This window comes from Pteronotus mesoamericanus, unplaced genomic scaffold, assembly GCF_021234165.1.
Source record: "Pteronotus mesoamericanus isolate MK-2021 breed Mesoamerican mustached bat unplaced genomic scaffold, CSHL_Meso_final contig_94, whole genome shotgun sequence".
NCBI lineage: Eukaryota > Metazoa > Chordata > Mammalia > Chiroptera > Mormoopidae > Pteronotus > Pteronotus mesoamericanus.
The window spans coordinates 46533032-46560551 of record NW_026555285.1 but is presented as its reverse complement, the minus strand read 5'-3'; the positions used below and the strand labels follow the sequence as shown (position 1 = coordinate 46560551).

General features: G+C 44.8%; 1 protein-coding gene across 2 annotated transcripts in view; it reads right to left on the bottom strand.

Annotated features, from left to right (window-relative positions):
- Positions 1 to 27520, bottom strand: part of WDFY2 (WD repeat and FYVE domain containing 2) — a 124438-nt gene that overhangs the window by 65925 nt on the left and 30993 nt on the right. For both annotated transcript variants that reach the window (XM_054586497.1, XM_054586498.1), the window contains exons 2-3: positions 16588 to 16655; positions 811 to 884 (exon numbers count right to left, since the gene is read on the bottom strand). In XM_054586497.1, coding sequence (XP_054442472.1) covers positions 811 to 884; positions 16588 to 16655 — 142 coding nt within the window. The remainder of the gene's footprint in view (positions 1 to 810; positions 885 to 16587; positions 16656 to 27520) is intronic.

Below are 27520 nucleotides of genomic sequence, written 5' to 3'. Positions count from 1 at the left end.
TACATACTGGGCGATTTACCAAAATGGAGACTTTACCAGATCAGTTCGTTACTCGTTAATACACTAGGTGAAAATAAATATAGAAAAAGAAGATTAAGTAGTAAAATCCGAGATCTCGATTTCTAATAACTTCAGGTCCCTCAAGATCTATAATTGAAGGGTCTAATATTTATCTGGATCTACTCTTCAGACTAAATGTAGTGCTTTCTTTACAAATGCATACAAATTTACAGAGTCCTATTCACATGCTACAGGGAGCTAAGGGGACAACAAGGAGCAGATTGAAGAGGGGAGGGAGAACATCAAGTGTCAAAGACGAGCAGGTACACAATCTAAAAGAATTACTTCCCAGGGGTGGGGACGGGTGGGCAGAGGGCGAGTGGTGGGGGGGAAATGGAGACAATGGTATTTGAACAACAATAAAAAAAAGAAAGAATCACTTCCCTTGTGTTCTGTCACTTGTGTGGTTAACCACCTGATCAAGGGCACTGGTATCACGGCTTGTTCCCACTGACACACGGGTCCGTGCGGCTCACTGGGCAGCCTCACGCTGGCCCCTCCCGGGCGCTGCGGGCCTTGTCAGTAAAGCTGAGCCTTGTCCGTGTACCTGGAGGCTGCTGGCTGCTCTGCCTAGACCTTACCGTACTTCGCTGCGCTGCAATTTCTAGTTTACTTAGCAACAATATTCGTTTGCTAATTTGAAAAAAATAATAAAGAATTCTCTTCACAATATATATAGATAGATAGATAGATACATACTCCACAGGAAGGGAATTATTCCAACTGGAAATCTTATTGATGCGTACTTACTGAGATTGTACCATTGTCTAGACCTATGGACAGTCTTCTTGTTTCCGGGTTAAAAGACATGCATGAACATGGAGCTGAAAGAAATGAACATGTTGATGAAATTAACAAAACGATGATTCTCATCGATTCAGGGGTGACTAGCTAAAGTGTGTGACTATTTTTTTTTTTTTTGGCCACTATTTCCTGAATAACAGTTCATTTAAGTCCCACTCACCGAAAATAAAAACAGGACATTTACAACCAACCCTAGTTTTTCAGCTAGTCTCTAATCAGAATAACAAATAAGATATTCTCAAACTGGACAAGTAGTTCCAAGGGGCCTGGTCTCAGCTAGTCTCTCATTACCATGTCTTAGTTTGCTTGACCAGATTGATATTTTGTGCCATAGAACCCTTCTGTCACCAACCTACCTATCTCTTCCACTCAGACCCCAGCTTTAATAGAAATCACCTTTCCTGAACAAGAAAAACAAAAGGAAGATCTTATTATCCACCCTGCCCCCCCCGCCCCCGTCGCCCAACACACACGCTAGTACAGAAATCTATTTGTTGATTCACAATTGATTTGGAGTATGAGGACTATCAGAAAATTCTTTTATTCTCAGCATTCAAGGGATATACTGGGAGCTGGTAAGTGAAAAAGGCTGAGGATCTGCCTCCATCTACAATAGAACCAACCTGACACACGGAGGCTCTCTGGGGAGGAAGCCAGGCGAGCCAGCTCACCCTGTCCCGGCCAGGGCCTCCTGGTTCTGCACGACTGGCCTGAACCTCGGTAAATCAAGCAAGCGCGCAGGCCCCATGTGGCCGAGAAGGGCTTGCTCAGCAGTCAGCTCCCAGGTGCCTGCCTTTCCTACCTGTGCTTGCTTGTAAGAATGGAGCCCTTTTGACAGTTTGTCCTGTACTGAAATAGTTGTCCTAAAAAGTCCTGCACAATTTTTGAAAATTCCTCAGCCCATCTTCCCAGGAGCTCTGTAGATCATGAACTAGTCATTATCATAATCGTAACTGGCATCAGATGTTTTTATTCCTACTTTTCACAGTTGCCATTAGATATCTTAACCCAGGGTCACACAGGAAGGAAAAGCTGGAGAAAGTTCAAAGACATAACTCAAACCCAGTCCTATTCTCAAATATCCAACTTAGATTATCTGTAAACGGTAAAAGAACTTCAAGTTCTACTAACAGAGCCATTTCATAAACATGTAATTTAGTAAAATTTTTTTTCATTCTCCATAAACGGATCCTGAACAACAACAAAAGGGCCTTCTAAACTACATGATCATTTTTTCCTAATTTTCAATCATGATACATCTAAAAAATTATAAACATAAGAAAAAATAATCCCCTCTAGCCCCAAATAACTTCAGGAGTACAGCAGAATTTTTTTTTTTTTTTTTTGTTTAGCCACAATATTAAACTAGATTCCCAAAAGAACACTGCTGGAAAAAAGTAATCAACTGATACTTAACACAGTGTGCTCTAAGAAAGTCTTACTTGCCCTTGACCTATAAACTATGTTGGCAAAACTTCTACACAGATGCTACGATTCCAAATCTCATAATCCCACAACATATGGGTAAAATTAAAATCCAATGATTTCATGGAAAACTATCACGTTAGCTGAAAAAACAAACAAAAAATACACTGTGATTACAACTACATAAACTACATACACACATAATACACATGAAAAAACTAAGTATAGTTGTGTCTGAGTGACAAGATTACATTTTTAACATTGTCTTTATTTAGTATTTTGCTATTCCTGTGTAATTTTTAAATATCTAATTATTTATTAAATATAAGCATGAGCATATAAAGCAAAACTTAATTGCAACCCGAAAGATTACGGACCAGTCAAGGACAGCCGAGTCACTCAGCGGCCTGTCTGACTAGCACTCTCTATATAATTTCCTCTGAAGTTCATAGCTAGAATGTAATAGTCAGAAAACCCACTGATCTTTGAATGTGATTTAAAAGACATGTGTATAATATTGTACTGGCTACACTTAAATCTACTTCTTTATTCATTGTTTCCCTCCATTCACTAAATTTCTTGTCATTCTGTCAAATTTAGAATCCTTACTGTGTTCCAGGCATGAGACACAATGATGTATAAGGTGTTATAGCTGTCATCAAGGAATTTATAGATTGTGACACCAACTACATTTGGTACTACAAGGCGTCTACCCAGTGTCACCTCCTTAGTTCAAATTACTTTATACTGATAAAGAAACACTACCTGAATTTTAAGGGAAAAGACATTTTCTACAAAGGACCATAAACAAAAATTTTAATAGAAATTCTGTTGTTCCAGAATGCATATGCTTGGACACAAGATGGTTAGAGACAGGGAATGCCAGCGATAGAGCAGTATCTCCCAGTACTGCCCCAAAGGCAAAAACACCTCTCCAAAGAGGCATCATGGCGAAGCACCAACAAGCCTGTGTGTGTCTGTGCGCGTGCGCACATTTAGAGAGAAAGGCTTTTGTGCATGACCCTTATGATGTTCCTCAAACCACTGCCCACCCGTGACACTCCCAAAGGAGCAGGCCCGGGGTTGGTTGCCCACAGCCTCTGTAGCGCCAAAGAGGCAGGGAGGGGTTGAATAAAACATTTGTGTCCCTATTTATTGTTACAGTAGATGGCTTTCCTTTTAGAGGTCGGGGGGAGTGAAAAGATTGATGCAGAGATCCCTCTAACTTCAACTCACCAGAACTTACCCAAAAAGAACACTCTTAACCGCTAGTGCTACAGCCCTTACAACGTGGGCTCCTGTCCAGCCGCGCAAGAATGTGTGAAGGGGCCCAACTGTCCCCGGAATGTTACTGATCGCCAAACGGCAAAGCGAGTCCACTGGCAGGAAGAACAAGGCGGGGAGCACAACAAAACAGCATTTAAGCACAATTATTTGTAACTAGGCTGCAAAAATGTGATGTTTCACACATAAGGTTTCAGCTTTCAGTGAAACTATAAACTAATAATTTATGATAAACTATAATCTAAATAAACCATAAAACTAATAAACGTGTCAATAAAAAAAATAACGTTCTAGAGCTGATGGCTGGCAGTTCATCAGAGGCCGACGGGCTGAGAGGCTACTCCGTTCTCCTGCCCTCAAACTGCGTTCTCCAGAGGCTAAGCAGAGTGGTTGACCGGAATGGTACAATTACAACACACTCCCTTCTGTGACCGTCAAACCGGACCACCCCCACCCGCCGCCCCCGCCGCGCGAGCTGGTCAACACAGCATGATATAGAGCCTGAAGATAAATTTATTCCCCCCACTTTTAACTGGTTCCCCATGGGAAAGAACCACCCCCGGTACAATCTCTGTGGGGTGACCCCCAGTTGCCAAGGTCTCTCACACATGTCATGTGTGAACATTCAGGGAGGCTGGGGCCTGGCCAGGAGCCGGGAGGGCCTGCGGGAGGATATCACGCCCTGCGTTGGCAGGAGAGGCCCAAGGAAAGAAACCTGTTTCCAAGAGAGCGCTGTAGCTCTCACGGCCCCTCCCCCGACGGCCTCTGCCCTCGGCTGGCAGGGCGCGAGCCTGGCTAACCGTGGCTGCGTACTGGGCTGCGACCCCTCCTCTTTCCGCAGTAAATCCTTTTTGGTGGTGGGATACCTTGTGGGCTTTTGTCTAAGTCGATTCACGGTATATGTAGTTTGCCTCAGACTGCTCCCATATACACCCATTAACCGAAATCCAAGGCCTTGCCACGAGCCTTATCCTATATGTGGATGTCATATACTATTTTTTTCTAGTTTCCTATTTTCTCCCTGTATTTACTAAAATCTAGGAAAAAACTGGGACATCCGGTCAAGACGGCAGCGTAAGGGAAGAGAGTATTCGCCCTCCTCCCATAACCACGTCAAAATTGCAACTACACTATAGGACAACCATCGTTCAGAACCACCTGAAATCAAGCTCTAAGAAGCCCTAAAACTAGGGAATCACAAAAGAAGCCACATCGAGGCTGGCAGGAGGGGTGGAGGCATGGAACCAGCTGGTCCCACACCCACGTGTGGTGGATAAAAATTGGGACATCTCAGCCGTGGGCGACCCCCCTTCCCCCACGGAGTGAGTGGTCCCAGCCCTACACTAGGCCCAGGGCTTTGGTGTTGCGCAGAGAAGTCCCCACAATTGCTGGCTGTGAAAATCAGCAGGGACTGTGCCTGAGCGCGACAGAGGCTTCTGGAGTCCCAGGCAGTTCCTCCTAAAGGGCCCTCGCACCTACTCGGACATACTCCCTTTGAGCTCCAGAGCTGGGGCAGCAGCCTGAAAGGAACGGGGAAAAGAGGGGAGGAACTTACTGAATCACCTGGAATCCAGGCGGGAGCTGGGGGACAAGTCTCCCAGACAGGAGTGCCGGCAGAGGCCACTGTCCCCTCCACAGAGCGAGCAGGCAGGCTCCCTATCTGAGTCTCCCTCAACCGGGCTCCCCGTGTTTGCCACACCCTGGTGATTCCCTGAGGCCCCACGCCACCCAGCTCTCAGGTCTACCCAAGCTGTTTCTTGTAGGCTTTTCCGTAGGAATGGCTTGTCTTGGCTCATGCTTCAGACTTTCCTAAAATCCCTCAAACAAACAGCCTCTGGCTTCAGTGAGTCCCGTACCTCTCACTTAGGGGCCCTGGGCTCAGCACCAGCAGTAGGTGGCCTTGGTTCACAGCTTGGCCTCTCCTGGGTACCTCCAAGCCCAGCAAAAGCAGCAGCCACCTGCAGGTCACTTTGTAGCTTATGCGAGGTGGCCCTGGGCAGAACACTGGTGGTGGCTGACCTTAGCCTGCACCTCCTGGAGCACACCCAATTGATGGCTTCAGACCACATCAAGCACTGCCACCCAACCACCTCCACAAGTGACACACTCAAGGCGTAGACTCAGCAGGCACCAGAGCCCTGCTGAAGTAAGTCCTGCTTTGTGGGGCGGTCCCCTCCCTGCACGGCTGATCCTCCACAGTGGCTGAAAGTCAGTGGTCAGTGGTTGCAGTCAGTCCTTGTAGCTGATCAGCCGGAGTGTAAATCCCTCCCATTGACATGCCAATAGCAATCAAGGCTTAACTATAAGAGGAAAGAGTACACAGCCCACACAGGGGGTGTACCTCAAATACCAGCTTGGGCGATAGGAGAGGCTGTGCCGCTGGACACGTACTATATTAGGCCACTCTACCAAGCTTGGGAGACATAGCAGCTCCACCTGACACTTAGAAACAAACACAGGGAGTCTGCCAAAATGGGGAGACAAAGAAATATATCCAAATGAAAGAACAAAACATAAGTCCAGAAAAAGAGCTAAACAAAATGGAGACAAACAATCTACCAGATGCAAAGTTCAAAACACTGGTTACAAGGACGCTCAATGAACTTAAAGAAAGAGAACTTAGTGAGAACTTCAACAGCATTAAAAAGACCAGTCAGAAAGGAAAGCTACACTAACTGAAATAAAGAATAACTTTTAGGGAATCAACGGTAGAGTAGATGAAACTGAAAATCAGATCAGTGATTTTGAAAAAACAGGAGCAAAAAACACCCAATCAGAAAAGCAAAAAAGAAAAAAGAATCCAAAATAATGAGAACAGTATATGGAGCCTCAGGTACAACTTCAAGCTTACTAACTGTCGCATCATGGGGGTGCCATAATGAGAAGAGAGAGGGCAAGGAACTGAAAAAAATTGAAAAACCCTTTGAAAAAATAATGGCAGAAAACTTCCTAACTTGGTGAAGGAAATAGACATGCAAGTCCAGGAAGCACAGAGAATCCCAAACAAGATGGACCCAAAGAGGACCACACCAAGACACCTCATAATAACAATGTAAAAGTTTGAAGACAAAGAGAGAAGCTTAAAAGAAGCAGGAGAAAAGCAGTTAGTTACCTACAAGGGAGCCCTCATAAGACTGTTAACTGATTTCTCAACAGAAATTTTGCAGGCCAGAAGGGATTAGCAAGAAATATTCAAAGTGATGAAAAATAAGGACCTACAACCTAGATTACTGTACCCAACAAAGCTACCATTTACAATTCAAGGACATAACAAGAGCTTCCCAGACAAGAAAAAGCTAAAGGAATTCATCACCACCAAACTACTATTTTATGAAATGAAATGTTAAAGGGTCTTCTTTAAGAAGAAGGAAAAAAAAGATTAAAAATGTAAACAATCCAATGGTAATAAGTACATATCTATTAATAGTTAAATCTAAAAAACAAAACAAACATGCAGAACAGAAGCAGACTCGTAGATACAGAGGACATTTTGACAGTTGCCAAATGGGAAGGAGGTTGAAGGGATGTGGGAAAAAGGTGAAGAGATTGACAAATACGAATTGGTTGCTACAGAATAGTCGTACAGCATCGGAAATATAGGCAATAATATTCTGAAAACTCTGTATGGTGTTAGATGGGTGTGAGACTTATAGGGATGACTTAGTAAGTTATGTAATGTCTAATTACCGGTTGTATATCTGAAACTAATACAATAATGTACGTCAATTGAAATTAAAAATAAAAAAGTGCTAAAATTTTTTTTAAAATATAGGAAAAAACTGACCACAATGTCTTGATAAAATAGTATAAGAACTCATTTTCCATGCTATCTGATTCAGAGTTCTCAGTTCCCTTCTCTGTCTCAAACTGATGAGAGTCAAGGAAGTATATTTGGCAAAATTTTAGGAAGGAAATGAAAGGTAAAAATAAGAAGGAAACGGAATTTGTGCTGGTGTATGTGCAATGGGAAATAATAATTCTCTTACTTTAGTCCTTGATTGCCTGCCAAAATCTTATCTTTAAAATTAAACATTTTCATAATACTGAGTGGTTTTTTAAAAATCAAATCTCTGTAGTTTCAGGCAGTTATTCAGCTTAAAGGTTGGAAAAAATAAAATCAGAAGAAACTCCAGCCCGGGTAATTATATTAATGACCACATAATATGAAGGGGCAAAAGCTCAAGAGACGTGAGGCTGAGGCAAAGAGAACTCAAGAGACCAACATCAACCTCCAGAGTCCATAATTAAGTGGATTAGAGAGAAATTGGCCACTTGTAATATTTCTATCCCATAGTTGCTCTTTTAAAAATATTGCTCTTGCTTTAAAAAAAAAAAAAATGTAGGTGAGAGGAGGCATTCTCAAAATACTTCTACTCGGGGAAAAGCTTCCTAATTTCTATTACGTATACCGATAAATCTTTCATTTTCTGACTTATTTTCTGTCCCTTGCCGATTGGTTGAACTTTGCTCAAATCAACAAGAGTTTCAGCAAAGGCCAGCCCACGGACTTCAGTCACACGACTGTTTACAGCGCTGAAGGCCCCAGGGGGCAAGAAGCACTGAGCTCCATGGCACGTGCTGCGGGGAGCTTGAAGTGAACAGCGAATAAAGCTTCAGTTTTAATGGCATCCTGGTGAGGTTAAATGTGAAGATCCTAAGTTAAAGGGGCCTTGAATCCAGGGCCTTCAAGGAGCTCCCCCCTAACCACAACGCAAAGATTTAATTTACTGATATTATTTCATTCAGCCATGTTCGTCACAAGATAGTATTTATTTATTTATTTTTTAAAGCTTCTTTTTTGTGTGTGTGGTTTTATTTACTTATTTTTAGAGAGAGGGGGAGAGAGGAAGAGAAAGAAAGGAACATCATGTGTGGTCGCCTCTCGTGCGCCCTGCACTGGGGACCTGGCCCATAACCCAGGCATGTGCCCTGACTAGGAATCGAGCCAGGAACCCTTTGGTTTGTAGGCTGGCATTCAATCCACTGAGCTGCACCAGCCAGGGCTAAGATAATATTTATTATGTTTACAATAGTCAAGCCATGCTTTATTTTATTAAGAACACATATTTAAGGACTTCAGTTGCCTAGAGTTTAAACACGTTTTTCATTTAAATCAAATATTTTATGCACTCAAATAAAATTAAGCATTTGTTTTCTTTTAATTGAGTTTGAGTAACATCAGCAAAATCACAGTGAATCAGCAGTAGACACGTTTTCTCCCAGACAAGTTTTAAGCTACAGTAAAGTGAACTAACGACAGCAAATTTTAAATTACTCTGTCTGATGAAAATCAAACAAGAGTATGCTAAATTAATGGTATAATCACTCAGATTAATTGATATCTATATTTTCCTTCATTTCCATTAGAAATCAAAAATTCCTTGGGCACCTTAATAAACACAAAATTGAAAGATCAGATAATGTTATTTTAAAAAATGTTAGTATCATAAATACATAGTTTTTACACATGATTCCACAATATAACTTAAACCAAAAGAAGCCAACAAAGGAACAATATACTTCACAACTAGGAACCAAGAAATTATTTGAAATAAGATATAAATTAAACAACGGGATAGGTATTTCCCAATCATATAGATATCCCCCCATCTGCCAACAAACTCCCTCAATTGAATTAAAGATAGTGTCTGAAAGTGACCAAAACAAACACTTACAAAAACAGAATTGCCAAATCCATTATTTTAAATACCTTCCTACCACTTTCCTAACCATACGAATTTCCTCGAAACTCCCACAAACACAGCAGGAGATGTTGGGATAGGACACGAAGGCCCTCACAGCCCTGGACCACTGAAGGCTGCCCTTTGACCTAACCAATGGGAAAATGAACGTCTGCGATTTACATACAGAATAACTCATCCCCATCCCAGCTATAAAGCGTATGAACACACAAACCAGTTTAATATTCTAAATCCTCAAATTGCAAATTATCTGTTGCTTTAACATAGCGATTTTCAACCTTTTTCATCTCGTGGTACGCACACATTAATTACTAGAGATCTGAGGCACACCAGAAAATCATATTTTTTGCAGCTCTGACCCCCAAAATAGGCGACTGTGGTGGCCCTTGTCATTTTCTTCCGTGATAAGCGAAGGGAAAAGAGTCAGTGCCCCTGACGGTCAGGTAGCGCGCGCCGCAGACACTCCTGCGGCCGCCGTTCGGGGTCGCGGCCCTAGGACGGGTCCCAGCAAACGCGGGAAGGAGACCCACGCCGCCACGCCTCACTAACAGGCAACTCTTTCCCAGTCTCACCAATAACCTGAACGGACGTGACAAATGCTTGTTTGATATAGCCCATAACCAAAATACTTTTGCAAATTGGGGAACAAAGAAAATGGACAGTTCACCTGTTAGGCTTCAGAACAGGGAAAAGGTGAAGGACTTCTCCGCAGCTGACGTGGCAAATCGGCCGCAGAAATGGAAATCCCAGACGCGCGCCCCACGCAGGCGCGGGAGCTAACTTACAGGGAGTCTGCCGGCAGGCCCGGCACCCTGCCCCGGCCTGCCCCGCAGGGGCGCGCTCCCGGCGCCCGGTGGGTGCCTGGGCCGGCGGAGAGCAGCGGGCCGTGCGTGTCCTGTTTCCCCCACACGCCCATCCTTTCACTTAAAGGAAGCAGCTTCTCTTTGGCTTCTGTGAACTGCCGGCACCACTGCCCCTGCCCTTTGGGATCACGGTTTAAGTAAAACAAGGGCGACTCCACCCCAGCGCCACGGTACCGCCACCGCCGACCCGAGCGCGGAGAGCGGCCGCCGCGCGGGCAGCGGGACGCAGGGAGATGCGCACCGGGCGGGGCGGCCCGAGGTGTCATCGCGCGACTCAGGACGGCGCGCGACGTGCAGCTCGTGGATTGTTTCCTTCTGGAATTTTCCATTTGATATTTTCAGACCATGTTTGTGCTGACACTGCGGAATGTGAAACCACAGATAAGGGAGGGCTACTGTACTCCAATCTTAAACAATTCACATTTTGCTGTGAATTTCATGTAAACAGCAAGACTGTGTTCAAACTTCATCTCTTCATGCATCTTGACTAAAGGTCATTTATTTAAGGCATTCCCTACCTCATTTCCCAAAGGATTTGAAGTGGCCTCATAAAACAGATACAATAAAAGCAAACAATAGAAATAAACGAAAAGTCATTGCTAAAGAAAATACAGGTATATGAAAATAGAAAGACAATTAGAACAGAACCGCGTACCAGGCCCTCACAGCAGTTCCCCAGACCTTTACGCCTCAGGACTGGAGGAAGCAGAACAGAACAGCAGGGCTCAGAGCCTGGCTGCCCGCTGCGCTGCCGAGGGGCGTGCTCCCAGAGGCGGGGTGCCAGGGGGCCACCCCAGGGTGCTGGAGCGCACTGGAGGGAATCCCCCTCCGGGGCGGCAAAGGGTTTCTCTCCCTTTTTTCTGAACAATGTTACTGCTTCATGCTTCTCATCCCAAGGGCATGGAGCGTTGAGGGGGACGATGACTTCAAAACTAGCCACAGCCTGCACACGGTCTGAGAGGAGGGCTCCATGGGGGAGGGCCTTTCCGCTGAGGGCCACCACCAAGCCGGGACCAGCAGGACAGAGATGGGCAACAGAACTGCAGGGCCTTCACGCCGCCTCCAGAAATAGCCTTTCCGGCAGGTTTTTGATAAACACTGGGGAGCAAATACTTCAAAATTATGTTTTTCAGTGAGGACTAGAGTCTCGAACTTTAAAAGTTAGCTGAGCAAATGGTAAAGTGACCAGACTCGTGTGAACACCAAGAGGCCCACCGGCAACTTCAGGCTGGGCAACACCATCCCACCAGGTCACGGCAGAGAGCTGGACATACAACAAGAGGTCACTGTATGGCTCGGTGTTGTGTGCCTTTTATCTGTAATTATCTTGGAAAACCTGTCTTCGGTTTTGCTTTGGGGACAAATTCATACACACTTGGGAGCCAAAGTAAATCCCACCTGCCTGCCCCCGGCGGCAAAGGAGCCTACAGGGGCTTTTGGACGATCCAGCTCGCCCTCCGCCCTGCGGCGTTGGCCTTGTCCAGCTCCCGGTCACTGTATCCCTGGCAGGCAAGTTGTTTTCCCTGTTCTCTGTGCCCAAGAGGAGAAGTTGGCAGTAAAGGCCCGACCATGATACCCAATACTCTAATGGAATAAGAAAAGCCTCGAACAACCGCCACCTGGGCTCTCGCTTGAGATCTCTGCCCTCTGTTCCTCTGTCTGACCTGGTTGGTAAAGTAAATCTAGACTATCCCAGCGATGAAAGCAGAGACGCCCATGCTCTCCATGGGTGTATGTTTTGTCCTTTGCAGTGGCATGCAAATGCAGTGGCTGAAAGGACATCTGAAACAAGCAGCCACACTTAGGGACACATCTGAAACCTCAACTCTGTATCGTCTGGTTTCCAAGCCCAGGCAGGTCCTCGTTGCATACACTGCAATTGACCTCGTCATGAGCTATAAGCAGGTACTACGTGAGATACGTCAAGAGGATGTTATTTTCTTCAAGACTGTTAGATAAGGAAATGCTTTTATTTCTCACCTATCCCTAGAAATCAACTTATAGAAAACTTCAAGTCATCAGTCACCCCAAATTCTCTACAGGCAGCAGGGGTTTAAAGTGGACTTTCCTCAGGGAACCTTCGGGACGCTGTTTCCATTATACCTCCTTCTCACGTGGTAACACTCACCACGCGTCCTGGGCGGTCCGCATTTTAGGTCTGCCTTCCCCACCAGGCCACACACACCGTGAGGACACAGAATCATCTGCCATGTTTAGCCACCATATCTTTAGTGCACTGCATGGCGTTTAGTCCAGGAAAAACATTTAAAATCTGCTGAACGAACTATCCAAAGAAATTAAGAAAAACAGGATAACTTTCTTTCTGCTGTTCTTTACTTGCCCTCACTTTTCCCAGACTATTTTCAGCTTAACACCACGGTGACACCAACAGGGACACGGCTCAGTCCTTTCCCTCTAAGGGCCGCAGAGATCCGGGCAAAAGTGAACACAGAGGAATCAGGAGGTATGCCAAGTCCAGCCCGGGCTAGGCTGAGTCACATACCAGAGACGGAAACCCAGGGGAGCGAATTTTGGCACAAAGTGGCTTATCCAGGAAGACAGGGAGCCCCTCGCGAACTCAGGGGAAGAGGCAAACCCAGGTTGCTGGGGGTTAGGAGGATGAAGAGGGAGGCCTTCGGCATCGCTCGGTCAGGATTCTCTCCCCCTAGAGCCAAGCAGTCCTTCCTCCCTTGTTCCCACTTTCCTTTAAGCAGATCAGCTCTCCCTGTTTCTTTAAGCACACGAATGCCTCACAGCTCTAGGGTTTACATGTTCCCAGCCTCCGGGACCAGCCAAGGCTGAGACCAGCAGTGCCTACTTCAAACTCCGAGTTCCTGGGTACATTGGCTGGGCTCAGGGGCAAACAGTCTTAACCAGGCAAGTCTGGTTTCTCCTGGCTCCCCCTACACGGGACCTGGAAGTTCCTTGGAAAAGACAGGGATGAGGACACCGCAAAGTAGCAGTGGTTGTGGGTTGTTTTTTTTTTTGTTTGTTTGTTTGTTTGTTTTTAATATATCTTGTTTTTTAAATCCTCACCTGAGGACATGTTTATTGATTTTAGAGAGAGAGGAAGGGAGGAAGAGAGAAAAAGAGGGAGAGAGAGAGGGGGAGAGAAAGAGAAAAACATCTATGTCAGAAAGAGACACCTATCGGTTGCCTCTCAAACACACCCCAACCAGGGATTGAACCTACAACCCAGGCATGTGCCCTGACCAGGGATGGAACCCACAACCTTTTGATGTATGGGATGACACTCCATCCAACTGAGCCACCTGCAGCAGCTGAGGACTGAGGGCAGCAGCGGTTGTGTTTTTGATCTTGATGTGTATGCTTCTCATTTTTCTTGTCTCCCACTCCTTGAAGTTTGTTCAGGTTTTAGGAACTCATTCCCTGCCTTCAAACTTAGCCTTCACTGTTCATTCTTTCTCATCAAATGCCTTCCCGTTCCTTCCCTCCATTAAACTTCGAATCCTTCTCAATGCTATTAGTATCCTACAACAACATTAGTATCCTACCCAGAACATGACAAATACTATATTTAGAAGTGTTTCAATGGCAAAATAAACAAATAAGCCATTATTATAGGTACAAAAATATTTTGTTTTCTTCAGAATTTGAAATTCTACTTACTGTATCCACTATACACACACAACATGGCCTTATCCGCCTTGTAGTCTCCATGCTATGGCCTCCAAATGCACTACCCCTGTTCACTTATTTTGTAACTAATACCACATGACTGTTATTTAAGGATAACATTGACTAACCTCTTAAGAAAACACCTTTCAAAAGAAAGGAATGCAAAACACCCTTTGGAAATCCAAAGCTATTTCAGGTTTTCTAATCGACCGAAAACGTCGCGTATTTCCTTTCGCAATAAGATGCTGCCTCTCAAGTTAAGCAAAACTTAACTTTTTGCTCAGAGATCAGTGACTATGTTAGCTGAATGCATATGGCCCCTACAAACATAAAAGCAAATTTCTGGCCGATTGTGAAGAACACAGCCTTTTTTTCTTTTACCTTTCCATGCTAATAGGACCACCCAACAAAAGATTATAGAAATCACCTGCAGCTAGTTCATCTGCAAATCCTGGCACCTAGCTGGATGGCAGGTGTACAGTAGGTGCTCAGTAGACATTTGAGGGACTAGAATGTGCACTTCTGTCTGTGTATTTACAAATCAACATTATGTACATGTGAGCCTTCAGGGACGTCCGATCTTTTGGCGTCTCTGGGCCACACTGGAAGAAGAGTTGTCTTGGGCCACATGTTAAATACACTGTGACATGTCATCACAAACAAAATCTCATCGTGTTTTAAGTAAATGTACGATTTTGTGTTGGGCAGCATTCACGGCCATCTAGGGCCGCGTGCTGACCGCGGGCTACGGGTTGGACACTGCTGCTACACGAGTTCATATAAACTTGTATAAATTGCCACAAGACAATCTTCTCAAACTATAGGATGTATTCAAATTACCTAGGGATGTTTTTAAAATGCAAATTCTGATTCAGGAGGTCAGGGTGACACCCAATATTTGCATTTCTAGTAAGTTCTCAGGTGGTCCACAGGCCACAGTTTAATAACAAGGTAATCCCTTTTTACTCCCTGCAAAACGCCATAGGCAAAGCATACAAACAATTAGAGGGCCATCCTTCTCAAAGACTGTGTTCAGTCATCAGGAAAATCTTGATACCGTTCTCAGGGAAACTCATTACCAGATTCAAGTTTTCACTAAGGATTTATTTACTGAGCACCTATGCCAGGTGCAGGAGCTACAGCAGCCTCTTAGTCATTCCTGCCTACAGCTTAACAAACGATGAAAATGCAACTCGAGGTTTCTCTGTGTTCTCAGTGAAATAAATAATTCAAATAAAGAAAACAGTAGAGACGGGCACTGAAATGTGTAGGGATGACTGTATGGGGAAGTGGGTGAGTAAGCTCCTGCTTAGGATGCCATCGACGTTCACTTCGCCTCACTTGCCATCCCCAAAGACCGCCCCCCCGCCGCCCCTGTCCCCAGTCTGCCCTTCCTCTGTCTTCACCATCCCGGAAGTGACCGGCCTCTGGGGTCAACTTCAACTTTGTGGATGACAGACCTTCCCCATCTCTTTCAGTGTGAAATGTTGGACAAATTGGATGAAAAAGCAAGACCACAGATCCAACTGGTTCATACCATTTAAAAATCAGGGAAAAAATCAATCAGAGAATTCCCTTCCCTTTCCAAGGCCACATCACCCCAAAGCTTAAAAGGAAAGTTCACCTCGGGCCTCTGCCATGCAAAGGTGTCTGCTGGAGACACAGCAGGAACGGGGCGAATATAAGCACTCAGAAGTAGAAGAAGTTCCTCCTTCACTAACGTGTGGTGGGGTACTTGCTTTAGCTCCGTGATTATCATACAAAATTGCAAAGGCACATAAAAACTCAAAGATAATTTGAAAATCACAGAAAGCCATTACATCCTTAATAATTCATTTGTTCATAAACGGGCAAATTGTTGTTTACGTTATTAAAATATTCTTTTGCCAGAGGCATGAACTTAATCACATCCACAATCCAGCATAAATCTGTTTTGGTCGTACACTGTGGCATGCGTAACCGACGCACACCACAGCAGGCCCGAGGGGGCGCGGGCCCAAGCAAAGAGCCTGAGGGAGCTTTCCAGAAGGTCAATTTTAATTAAGATTTGAAAGAAGGGGAATAAGGAAAATTTTTACTAATATAACCGATAATAAATTTAAATAATTATTTTACACTAAAACAAGCATGGAATAGGATGCCCAAACTGCACTAACTTTAACAATAAAACACTTGGCTGAAAAGGAAGTTCCTGTTTTGGGGAGCTAGCCCTTCTGTACTTCAGGGGAATTTCTGCCAGTGTACGAATCTAAGAATCAGTCATATCTTTTGTTAAAATATATTTGAACAATTTGCTATTTATCAGTGCAAGGACATATTTCTCACATAAGCTCTTGGGGAAATGAGGTTGACTTATATTTAGAATGTTTTCCTCCTAAGTGAACCCTTTTGAGAACTAAATGTTCAACGCTGAATGTCTTGCATTTGAATAAATAATAACAATGCAAGAACTATTTACTTTGCAAATGTAGTCACTGAACAAAATTTTACATTGTCTAAGGAGGTACTTTACCAAAAACCCCCCCCAAAAAAGTTAGAAAACAGAGGGAGGTTGCTGTAATCAGAGAGCCTCTTGCTGTAATCCTTCCATTAACTAGGCATATATAGTCAATTTCAGAACAAATTCCTTATTTTACATACTGAGAGCTTTAGAAAATCTAAAATGATTTACTATACTACTTTCCATTATAATGATAATCCCAACCTTCAGGCACTCCCACTCAACATGAAAATACAGACCAGGCAACCTCAGAAGGAAGGGGAGTTGGGGTCAATGCCTGGTTTTTTAAGACAGAAATCCAGATACTTACAAGGCATCACATGGTATATGCTTGGCCAATACTGTCCGCTGTCCCTCTTTAGCCATACGCGAACCGTCCTGCAACAGAAGAAATTATGTTTTAAATCAAGGAGTTTTAAAAGTTTTAAAAAATATATTTCATTTATTTTTAGAGAGAGGGGAAGGGAGGGAGAAAGAGAAGGAGAGAACATCGATGCGTGAGAGATATACTGATCAGTTGCCTCTCACATGCCCCCAGCTGGGGACCTGGCCTGCAACCCAGGCATGTGCCCTGACTGGGAATCGAACTGGAGACTTTTCAGTTCACAAGCCAGCACTCAATCCACTGAGCTACATCAGCCAGGACTAAATCAAGTATTTTTAGTCATAGGAAAATTATGATAGACAGAAACCAAACTTCTTAATTATATACACATATACGTGTCTATATGTAACTTATCTTAATTATATATAATATGTATCTTAACTATATATGTAAAATATACATATACACATATATGTATGTATACCACATATGTCTCCTAAGAATCCTAAAGTTTGTATACATTAAGAATTATATATGATTCTTAAATACAATCCTCCTATATGTCTACATACACATATGTAATAGTGACAATGTTTGAAAATTATGAGTCTTTTTGCTGTTGTTTCGCCTCTCCGTATATGTGATTTTCTTCCCCTAGTCTGCTGGAGGCATTCACTGGCTTTCGGAGCTGTTATGTTTCACTGCTGAAAGAAGCGTGGAGGTAAAGTGAAGCAACACGCAGCATCTGACACTCAGAGGAGCACTGCATAGTAAATCCACAGTTGTACAGGCCAGGCCACGCCACTACCTCAAGGGACAGTTTTCCAAGCAGGGGTCAGGCAATCATAAGCTCTGAGAACCCCGTTTCTTGAGTGAAGGGCCAGCCATGGGCCCGCCGTGCAACAGTGTAATCCTGCAGCAAAGGCCAGGAGAGACATTCCAGACCAGCGGCCAGGCAGAGAACTCAGGGAGGAGGAGCCTAAGGACGTGGTCAGGGACGGGGCCATTGGCTCTGCCTAGTCATGTAGGCCCCGCCGTGAGCGCCACCAGCCGCGACATCATCTGCACAGGCCAGCCAGGCCAACACGACTGGGAGCTGACAGGACCCCGCCCCACAGACCAGAGGAAGTAGCAGATGTCCAGTAAGGGAGCCGAGCAGCGCCCCACTGCCAGGGGGCCACATCTGCCACACCCTCAAAAAAACACCCGAGGATGAAAAGCAGACAAGAGACAGGGCTTTCCGTCTCTGAGAGCCGGGCACCACGTGAACAGCTACTTCAGTCGTTGCACTAAGCAAGGTTTTAAATAGTACAGGGTTTCCTTCCCACCTAACCAGTAGGTCACCCGTAAGAGGTATTAGTTAAAAGACTAGACTAGTTACACACAAAACAAATGCCAGCTTCTCTGCAGAGCCACAAGACACAGTGACTATACAGTAACACTACATATACAGGCAAAATTCTGTCTTTTTGGTCAACTATCCTAATTTGTGAAGTAGGCAGGCATAATGGAAAATAATTTGTAAGAATAATTCAATACATATATTATCATACACATGTCAGCCCTCACTGAAATTCTTTCTACAATATATGCTAGTACATTTTAATATGGAGATTATTACCTCAACAAGAATAAACACAGGAGTGACATCATGAAAAATGGCAGAGCAGGAAGCTCCAGGAATCAGTCCCTGCACCAGATCAACTACGGAGCTGGCAAGAATGGTCAGAATCACTATTTCGGAGCTCTGATGTCTGCTTAGATGCTCGGCGCACACAGGGAACGCTTGATGAAGAAAGAGGCTGGTGTATGTCGGTGCATTTCATGCTTTGCGAGCACCTACCGTCATGCACACTCCATCCCCGAGGCAGGGAGTGGTGGGGACAGTGGCCCGTGTTCACGGAGCGGCCTGCTGGCAACAAGGTGGGAGCCCTGCCCTCCAAAGTGTGGGGACACACGTATTGATTTGCCTGGCAGTTCACTGAAAGACTAGAAAAGAGACTGGCCATTGTTTCAGCCCCCAAGGACTGAAGGGCTCCAGGCAATGTCTGCCAAAAGAATTTAAGGAGACAGAAGACCTTTTTTCCTTTATGAAATCTGGGCATTAAAAGAAATCACTGGTTGACCTCAGAGATGACAGAACAGAGAATTCAATGATAACATATAACAAGAAATACAGTCTTTGCCAATAGAGTTGAAAAAATGTTAAACAGACAACTGAAGCATGCTCTGCAGAGGAAAGAAATTGTGATTTTCAGAGTTCATGCATTACAGTATTTAAAATACCCAGTTCTCAATAACAATAACAAAAAAAAATCACACAGTATATGAACAACAGAAAATAGCCCATTCACAGAAAAAGATAAGAAAGTGACAGAGATCTTCAATATGGAAGTCCAAACACTGATTGGCCTTACTAGACAAAAACTTTAAATTAACTGTCTACACATGTTCAAAGAGTTGAAAGGAACCACAAGAACTAAAGAAAATCAGGACAAGGGTTTATAAATAAGTAGGGAATATGAATAGAGAGATAAAAATTTTAGAAGGGAATCAAATGGAAATTCTGGAGCTGGAAAGTACAATAGATGAAATAAAAAATTCACTAGAGAGCAGATCTGAGAAGACAGAAAAACCACAAACTTCAAGAGAGGACAACTGAAATGACCTAGTTGGAAGAGATAAAAGAAAAAAAGAATGAAGAAAAATGAATAGAACCCAGGAACCTACGGGACACCATTAAGTATACTCATATATCTATTTGTATATAATATGAGAAGCAGAAGAGAAGGGGACAGAAAAGTATTTGAAGAAAAATGGCTGAAAACTTCTGAAATTTGAAGATATGAATCTACACAGCCAAGGACCTCAATGAACCCCAAGAAAGAGGGACCCAAAGAGATCCACCAGAGACACGTAGTAATCTAACTGTAAGAAGCCGAAGAGAAAGTCTTGAAGGCAATAAGGTTTCTCATCAGAGCCTTGGAGACCAGGAAGCTGCGGGATGGTGACAATGTGCTATTACACAAAAAGTCAACCAAGAATTCTACATCTGGCTGAAAACTCTTCCTCTAGGGTAAAGAAGAGATTAAGACATTTCCAGATAAACAAAAGCTAATGATGTTTGCTGCTGGTAGATCTTTCCTACAAGAAATGACAGAAAGAATTGTTCCGGCTGAAATAAGGACAATAGACAGTACCTAAAGTCATACAAAGAAACTGAGATCATTGGTAAAGGCAAATACATAGGTAAACATAAAAGCTAACATTGCCTATTGTTGGCAACTTCCTTTTGTTCCTTACGCGAATTAAAAGACAAATGCATAAATCAAGAGTGTTACGTTAATGGACACAAAATGTGTAATTTGCGACAATAACAACAAAAGAGAAGGGGAAAAGGGCTGAATAGGAGCAGAGTTAATGCATGCTATTGAAAGGAAGTTGGTGTGAACTTAAACTAGGTTGCTATAAATTTAGGATGTTAAAAATCCCCTTGGTAACCACTAAAAAATATACAGCAGAGAAAAGGAAGGAATCAAAAGGGTATACAACGAAAAATTCCATCAAACATAAAAGGAGGATACAGTGGGGAGACTGAGAAACAAAAAGCTGTGACAGGTGCCTATGTGCAGAAGAGGGACCCTCGTGCAGAGCGGGGGGGAAGGCAGACAGGTGCAGCCGCCGCAGAGAGCAGCACCGAACTGCCTTACGGCCCAGCGATTCCACTTCTGGGAATGTACCCAAAGGAACCCAAAACACTAATTTGACAGAATATATACACCCCTCTGTTCACTGCAACCCTGTGTTCATCTTATTTCAATTCTCAAGATTTGGAAGTAGCCTAAGCGCCCATCAGGAGAGAAGTGGATAAAAAAAATCTGTGGTCCACTTACACAATGGAATACTACTCAGCTGTAAAACAGAAGGAAATCTGACCCTTTGCAACAGCACAGAAAAAAAGCCTGCTGAGTGAAATAAGCCAGTCAGAGAAATACAAGAACCACGTGATTTCACTTATATGTGGAATCTAATGAACAAAATAAACTAACAAATTAAATAGAAACAGACACAGATGCAGAGAGCAGACTGACAGCTGTCAGAGGGAAGGGAGGTAATATGGAGATTACCTCCCTTCCCTTGTGGGGGCTGGGTGAAAGGGGGACGGGGCTGAGCAAAGAAAACGACCTCACAGACACAGACAGCAGCGTGGCGATGCCCAGAGGGAAAGGGGGTGGGGGGCGGGAGACTTGGGTAAGGGGGGTAAATAATGATGAGAGGAGATCTGACTTTGGGTGGTAACCGTATAATACAATATACGGATGATGTATTACACAACTGTATACCTGAAACTTACATAATTTTATTAACCCATGTCACCCCCCAAAATTCAATAGAAATTAAAGAAAAAAAGAAAACAATTCAAGAAAAAAGGGCCAAAGGCAAACCCCTGAATAACACCACCAGTTCAAGGGTGTAGAACAAAAAAGCTCCGCGAGGACCTCAGCGTGGGCCACCAAGGAGGCGGAGGGTAAATCCTTGATGTCGCAGGCATTGCATGTGTCCTAATTTTTGGTCTAGAAAATAAGGTCACTACAAACATACCTAAGAACTGAACTACATTCACTGTAAGAACATACCTACAATTAAAACAAACAAAAAAAAGGCCTATCTATATAGGTCATTCTTCTGAGAGAAGAAATTGAGGTGGTGACAAGCAGTAAGTATACCACAGGTTGCTAAGCTACTGAATAAATAAAATAAGATGGGGCATCTACCCATGTTGAAATCCGGGCTTTCAAAAATGTGCCTTAGAATGATGTAACCTTCATTAGTTACCATAGCGATGAGCTTCATTTCCCACGGGACCATTGTTATTTTTGCCACCACTGAAGTAACTGGTGCGGGGGGCATGCGGTGGGCAGGGGGGCTACACAGTAAATCCGATTGTGTTTTGAAGACCCTGAATTTTCAGGAAATACTTTTTTAATAGACCACATATTTCAACCTCAATGCAAGCAGAGGACAGCCTCCAATGATCTGCAAACTAGTAGGAAAACTTGAGCAATGGGATGTCAATGTCTTTTTGTGGTTTTTACAGTGACTTGTTTAAAGGGGGGAAAATATGCCTTTAATGCAGAGAATGTTGCAGAAATTCTTGGCAAACGTACTTGAAAGACGAAAGATTTTTTAGAACTTATTTCTCTATGATAATTTGTATTAAGAACAAACTGCCTGATTCTCATGATATGCATTCACATGCCCTGTAGTAAATAAACTAAACCTAATCTTCCGCAAAACACTGTGCCTCTGTACTGAGAGTCCTCCGCAGCCAGCAGGCTGCTGGTGGCGCGAGGTAAGACCCTCGGGCTCAGGCTGGGCGCTGTCCAATTGCCTCCCCCACGGCCGGGCCGGGCGGGGCCGGGCCGGGCCGGGCGGCTCCGTTCCCGGCACTGGTCGCCTCTCCGTACGGGACAGGAACCGCTTTGCAGAATCACGGCCGTCTGGGTTTTCTTCTCGGAGCTGCGGCCACCCGGCCATCGGAGGCTGCTGGAGAGTTGTGGCCGTTTCATGTTTCAGTACCTTGGGCTTTTAATGGAGATCCTGCTTGAAAAAATACTAGCCACCATTCTGGTCACGTGCTGCGCGGCCAGGTGTGCCAATGACAGCCATCTCCCCCCGTCATTTAACCAGCTCAGGCATCTCTCTCAGATCAAAGGTCATTCCGCATTTTAAAAATTGCAACCAAGAGGCAGTATCTTCATTGTTTTTCTTACATCTATAAAATGAAGCCTCAAAAGGAAGTCAAAGGGCCCACCGGTCAGGTGAGACATAATACACACACACAAAATCCATGGCATTGCTGTCAGTAGTTAGAGTCTTGAGAAAAAGAAGCCCCCACAAGTTGATTAGTAATAAGACTTCACGGATTTATTACTGAGAAGTTTTATTGCTAATAAACACTACTCTGTGTCTGCAAACAGTTTCCTTGCACTTGAGACTTGTTTTTGTCTATTTTGTTTTCTTGGTGATTTAGTTCTTGGGGGCCATTCAAGCACCGCCTCCTGTCCTCGCCTAGTGGCGGGTTTCAGAGGTCGCAGGCTCCGGGTTGTCCCCGGCGCTGCCTGCGCGCGGACCCTCCGGAACCAGCCCAGCGCCCCTCCACGCCTGGGACTCCCCGGGCAAACCAAGCGCCAGGATTGCCCCGGATCCTCCCGTGCCAGGACAGTCACACTGGCTGTCGGTGCTGCTTAGCAAGTCCATCTTCCCCTGCGACGAGGGATTCCCCGAGGACTTCCGAAATGTTTCTCTCGAATATTTCTTCTTTGGTTTAATACCTACAATATTTTTCTTTGGAATACGTATGGTACTTAACACAGAGGAGGTGCGTGAAGAGGTCATATAAAAACATAAAAGAAAAAAAGGACAGGAAATAAAAGAGAAACACGAACGCAATCCTGGCGTGACGGTGAGAGCTGACCCCCGGGGCAGCACTGGGAACGCGGCAGCAGAGCGGAGGCCGCGCGGGTTCCCGCTTTCGGCCGTCGGCAGTGCCGGCCGAGCCCGAGCCCGAGCCCGAGCCCGAGCCCCTCACACGGCCGGAGAGAGGGGCGGGCAAGGCTTGGCCTGTCAGCCTGAGCGCGTGAGAGTGCCCGGCGCCCTCACCCCTGGGGGGGGAGTGGGGGTGGAGCCAAAGGGAAGACCAGTCCAGAGGGAGCCCAGCTCTTGGCCTGCACCCAGTGGGAAGGCCTGGCCTGGCCACCCTGCTACCCACTGTATTCCCACAGCCTGTGAGGGCGGCGGGCGCGGGACCCACGCTCAGCGGGGGCTGAATGCGACAGCGGACGGGAAGAGCCGCGAGTCGGCGACCGCCCCTGGCTGCCACTGTTCTGACCCGCAGATGGACGAAATGCTCCTTTCCCGGGGGTCCCATGCAGCAAAATGACCACGAATTTTGCGCCTTAAAAACACAGCAGAGCTGCGGGGAGGGGAGAACAGGGAGGTAATGTTTAAAGGGTGCGTGTGGGGTTCACGTTTGGGACACGGATGGTGGCGCTGGCTGCACGACACTGTGAAGGTACTTGATGGCACTAAGTTGTACGCTTAAAAGTGGACAAAATGGTAAATTTTATCACAATAAAAAAAAAGAAAAAAACTGAAAATTTTTTAAAAGAGAAAGAAACAGCAGAACGACTATCTTGCTGAAAAAAAATGTAATCTTCCTAGAGTGGCCAGAGATGCAGCACTTAGAAGCCAGCTGCCAACAAGCTGGCCTGGGAGCGGGGAGAGGAACTCACTCGTCCGCAGCAGCAGGGCAAGCAGCAGGGCGCCCATCCCGCATTCGAATCCAACTCAGCATTTGGAGGAATCGGACTCGATATCCTAGGAAAAAAGGAACCAGGGAGGAGTTTCTGAATCATGTGTGAGTGGGAAAGTTACGTAATAAAAGGGGATGTTTTCAAAACACTGCTTTGGCAGTAGTGAGCAAACTGGATCAGACAGGAGAAAAATTCAAGGCTGCAAGGCCAGTGGAGGGCCTACTACAGTGATCAACTTGTCAGAATACAGGAGAGGCAGGGGAATAAGGAGGGAGAACCAAGTCCTAGCTATGGTTCCGATAAGGAATCCAGGGAAGGGGAAAGAAGCTCACGTAGCTACAGCATTTCCAGTCTGGAGAGCCATACTGACGATGAAGACAAACTGCGACAGATGCGACTGGCCCGTATTTTAAAAACAAGGGAAGGCCTCACAAAGTCAAATCATTTTTTTAAGAGAAATTAGAAAATATCATTGATTTCCAGCAGTGTGTTGGAACAGATAGTGAAAGACCTTCTGGATTAAAACAATCAACACGTTAGGAAAACTTTAGTTAGTAGAATATGGTTTTCTTTCTGTCATGTTAAAATATTGCCAACTTATTTGAAAGTAAGGAATCTGCAGACTACCAAAACTCTAAGGAACAAGGGCATTTTTAATAGTTTTTAACTCTGAAGTTCTTAACCTGAGGAGTTTCTGATGGATCCTGGAGACCCTGAGCATCCATTCTGCAGCCGCAGTGGGGACAGGGCGCCTAGAGCTTGACCAACACGAGGATTCTAATAAGACTCTCTTTAAACTGGGATTCCAAAGGCTGCAGCTCAGGGTAAGAGTTTATAAGAAATCGATCCCCCCATGCGGAAGCGGGACAGTAAGGAAGCTTGTCTGGAGAAAAGGGAAAGCATTTTAAAATCAAGCTGTTCTCCATAAGCTGATCCTCATGAAAAATTAAGTACAAATTGAATCTACTTGTGCCATCTGCAAAGCCTCCAGTGGAGAATTTCATTTTAAGTGGTTCTGGATTTATAACGTCCTCAGGCGAGCAGTTAGAGGCAAAAGCAAACCCAGTCTTCCAGAGCAGCTCAATTTCAAGGAGAGCTTCAAGATGAAGGCACTCAATGACAGATCAGGTCACAAGTTGTCATTTCCTCTCCTCGATGAACTGATGAGATGATGATGGTAAGAACATTAAGAAAATTATTGTTAATTCAGTTCTGCGTGACGATGGCACTATGGAATGCAGAGCAAGCCATCACGTATAGCTGTTGACTGCAGTGTGAACAGGTGCGATAACATAGGAACCTAAAATTCATTTAGAGTAAATCCCAGCACCGCCCCCCCCCCCAACAAAGCATGGGGTGGGAAGACACTTGAAAGAAGATTGACAAAAGGCCCTGAAGCTGGGCGAGGCATAACTGAGACTAACCACATTTCTGACAAACTGTAAATGCACCTGACCTTCTTTGTAGTATCGTGCCAAGGTGGTATAAAACAGGAAAGTCAAAAGACAATGAGACTGCCCTGGCCAATGTGGTTCAGTTGGTTAGAGCATCGTCCTGTAAACAGAAAAGCTGCAGGTTCGATTCCCCGTCAGGGTACGTGCCTGGGTTGCAGGTTCCATCCCCAGTTGGGGAGCTTCTGAGCGGCAACATATCGAGGTTTCTCTTTCACATGGATGCTTCTCTCCCTCCCTCCCGTCCCCCCTCTCTCAAATCATTAAGCATGTCCTTGGGTGAGGATAAAAAAAAAGGACTGTGAGCCTAACACCACTTTGCCAGGTCGAATGAGCATGTAACAGTAGCTATTGCCCTTTACAATTCTGTCTGATATAAAGTGATGATTTAGCATAACTGGTTGAAAAAAATCTCATCTTAAAAAGAAAACACTGTATATAGACATTCTCCTCTCTTACAATCAACCGTTCTTCCTGTGGGTTCTGGAGGTACATAATGCATACTCATGAATGTTCATAAATCCCATAAATCAAAACCGCATTAACTCCTCTTCCATATTGAATGTTCCCCATAAGCTTCGGTAGAATTTCCTTGACGTATCAAAGTGCATGGTGAAACAAAGTGCAGATGAACCTACAATAGCAAAAATTCTTTATATGTTGGTTAAAGAAAAGTCTATTACCACAAAAAATTCACTACTACCTTGACCTCCCTTGGAAAACATGTTTGATTTAAGCCATGCTAACAGAGAAGCTCACATGTAAACTCACTCAATGCACAGAGACAGAACCTTCTGTTTTATTAGTCAATCCTCACTTACATCTCTGTGGGGAAAGTCAGGTGAAAGTAATGGCTGACACTAAGTTATTCTCTAATATTCTTTCTAAGAATTCAGTAGTTTCAAAAAAGTTCTTAAATTCATAAGACTCTTGAGCTGAGGCTGACATATCACACAGCCCTCTACCAAAAGCCATTCTGTAAGGCAAGCACGACACGCAAATGACTGCTCTACCCAACACGCAGCAGAACTGAGTTAACCTCCGCAAAAACCCAAGTCCCCAAGTCCAGCCGTACCCAGTGTTTCCCCCAGCCAGCGTGCTCCAAGGACTGATACGTGTAATAAAATGAATGAAGTCAGCATTTTCTGACTCACACAGGGCAGCTTTTCATGAATGGGTACTTAAGCGTGAAGGAAGATTAACTCTCTGATCTCCTTTTAATGAGTTTCTCTCTGTCTCGGAGGGGCTGCCCCACAGAGGCTCCACCGCTCCGCCCCGCAGTCCTGCACATCAACCCATGGAAGCGTTCTGAGCACTGGGCTGGCTTGCACTTGGCTTCGGCATTCACCAAATTCACTAAATTCACCAAAAGCGGAAGTCAGGGGTAACTTAAATACCGTAAAGCTACCTCTTCCATCCAGTAGGCCCCTAACTCCTGGCGATTCTGCCTCCTCAGCGTAGTGAGAGCTGGCCCTTTCTCAGCCCTGCACGCGGCCTCAGTCACTCCCCGGCGGGTGTCCACAAAAGCCGCCCCGCTGGCCTCCGGCCTGCCTCCTCATCCTTTTCTGATCCCTCCATCCAGGCACTGACAGGCCACCTTTCCAAGATGCAAGCCCAATTACATTACAGCCTTCAAAGAATTGGGGTCAAGTCCAACTCCATGGCCTACCAGGTCTTCCAGGATCTGACCCCTTCCCCCTTCTCTGGCCCCACCCACCCCAGCTGCCCAATGCTCAAGGGGAGCTACTCTTCGTTCTCTAACTCAGGAATGGGCACACTTTGTGTTGGATTTCACAGGTCAGGAAAAAACAGAAACTGAAACTAAAAGTGGGGTGTTTTAAACCCCCACATAGGGTCGCCACCTTTTTATTTTGCCAAGAGGGAAAAAGACCACTTCAAACAAAAATGAAACCTATAATTTGCTAGCACTTTCATTTTACAAAGTGAAGAAGGACATGATCATAGAATTCTAAAACTTGATAAATGTATATATAAAAAGCTTGTTATAGTGCCGTCTTTTTATTTCACCGGACATTGTTGAAAAGTCTTGCAGGAACCTGCTCAGTGAACGCCCCCCCCCCCCCGCCCCCCCCCCCCCCCCGCCGACTAATGGTAGACGGAGGTCAGAGGTTTGAGTACCGAGGGCAAGCA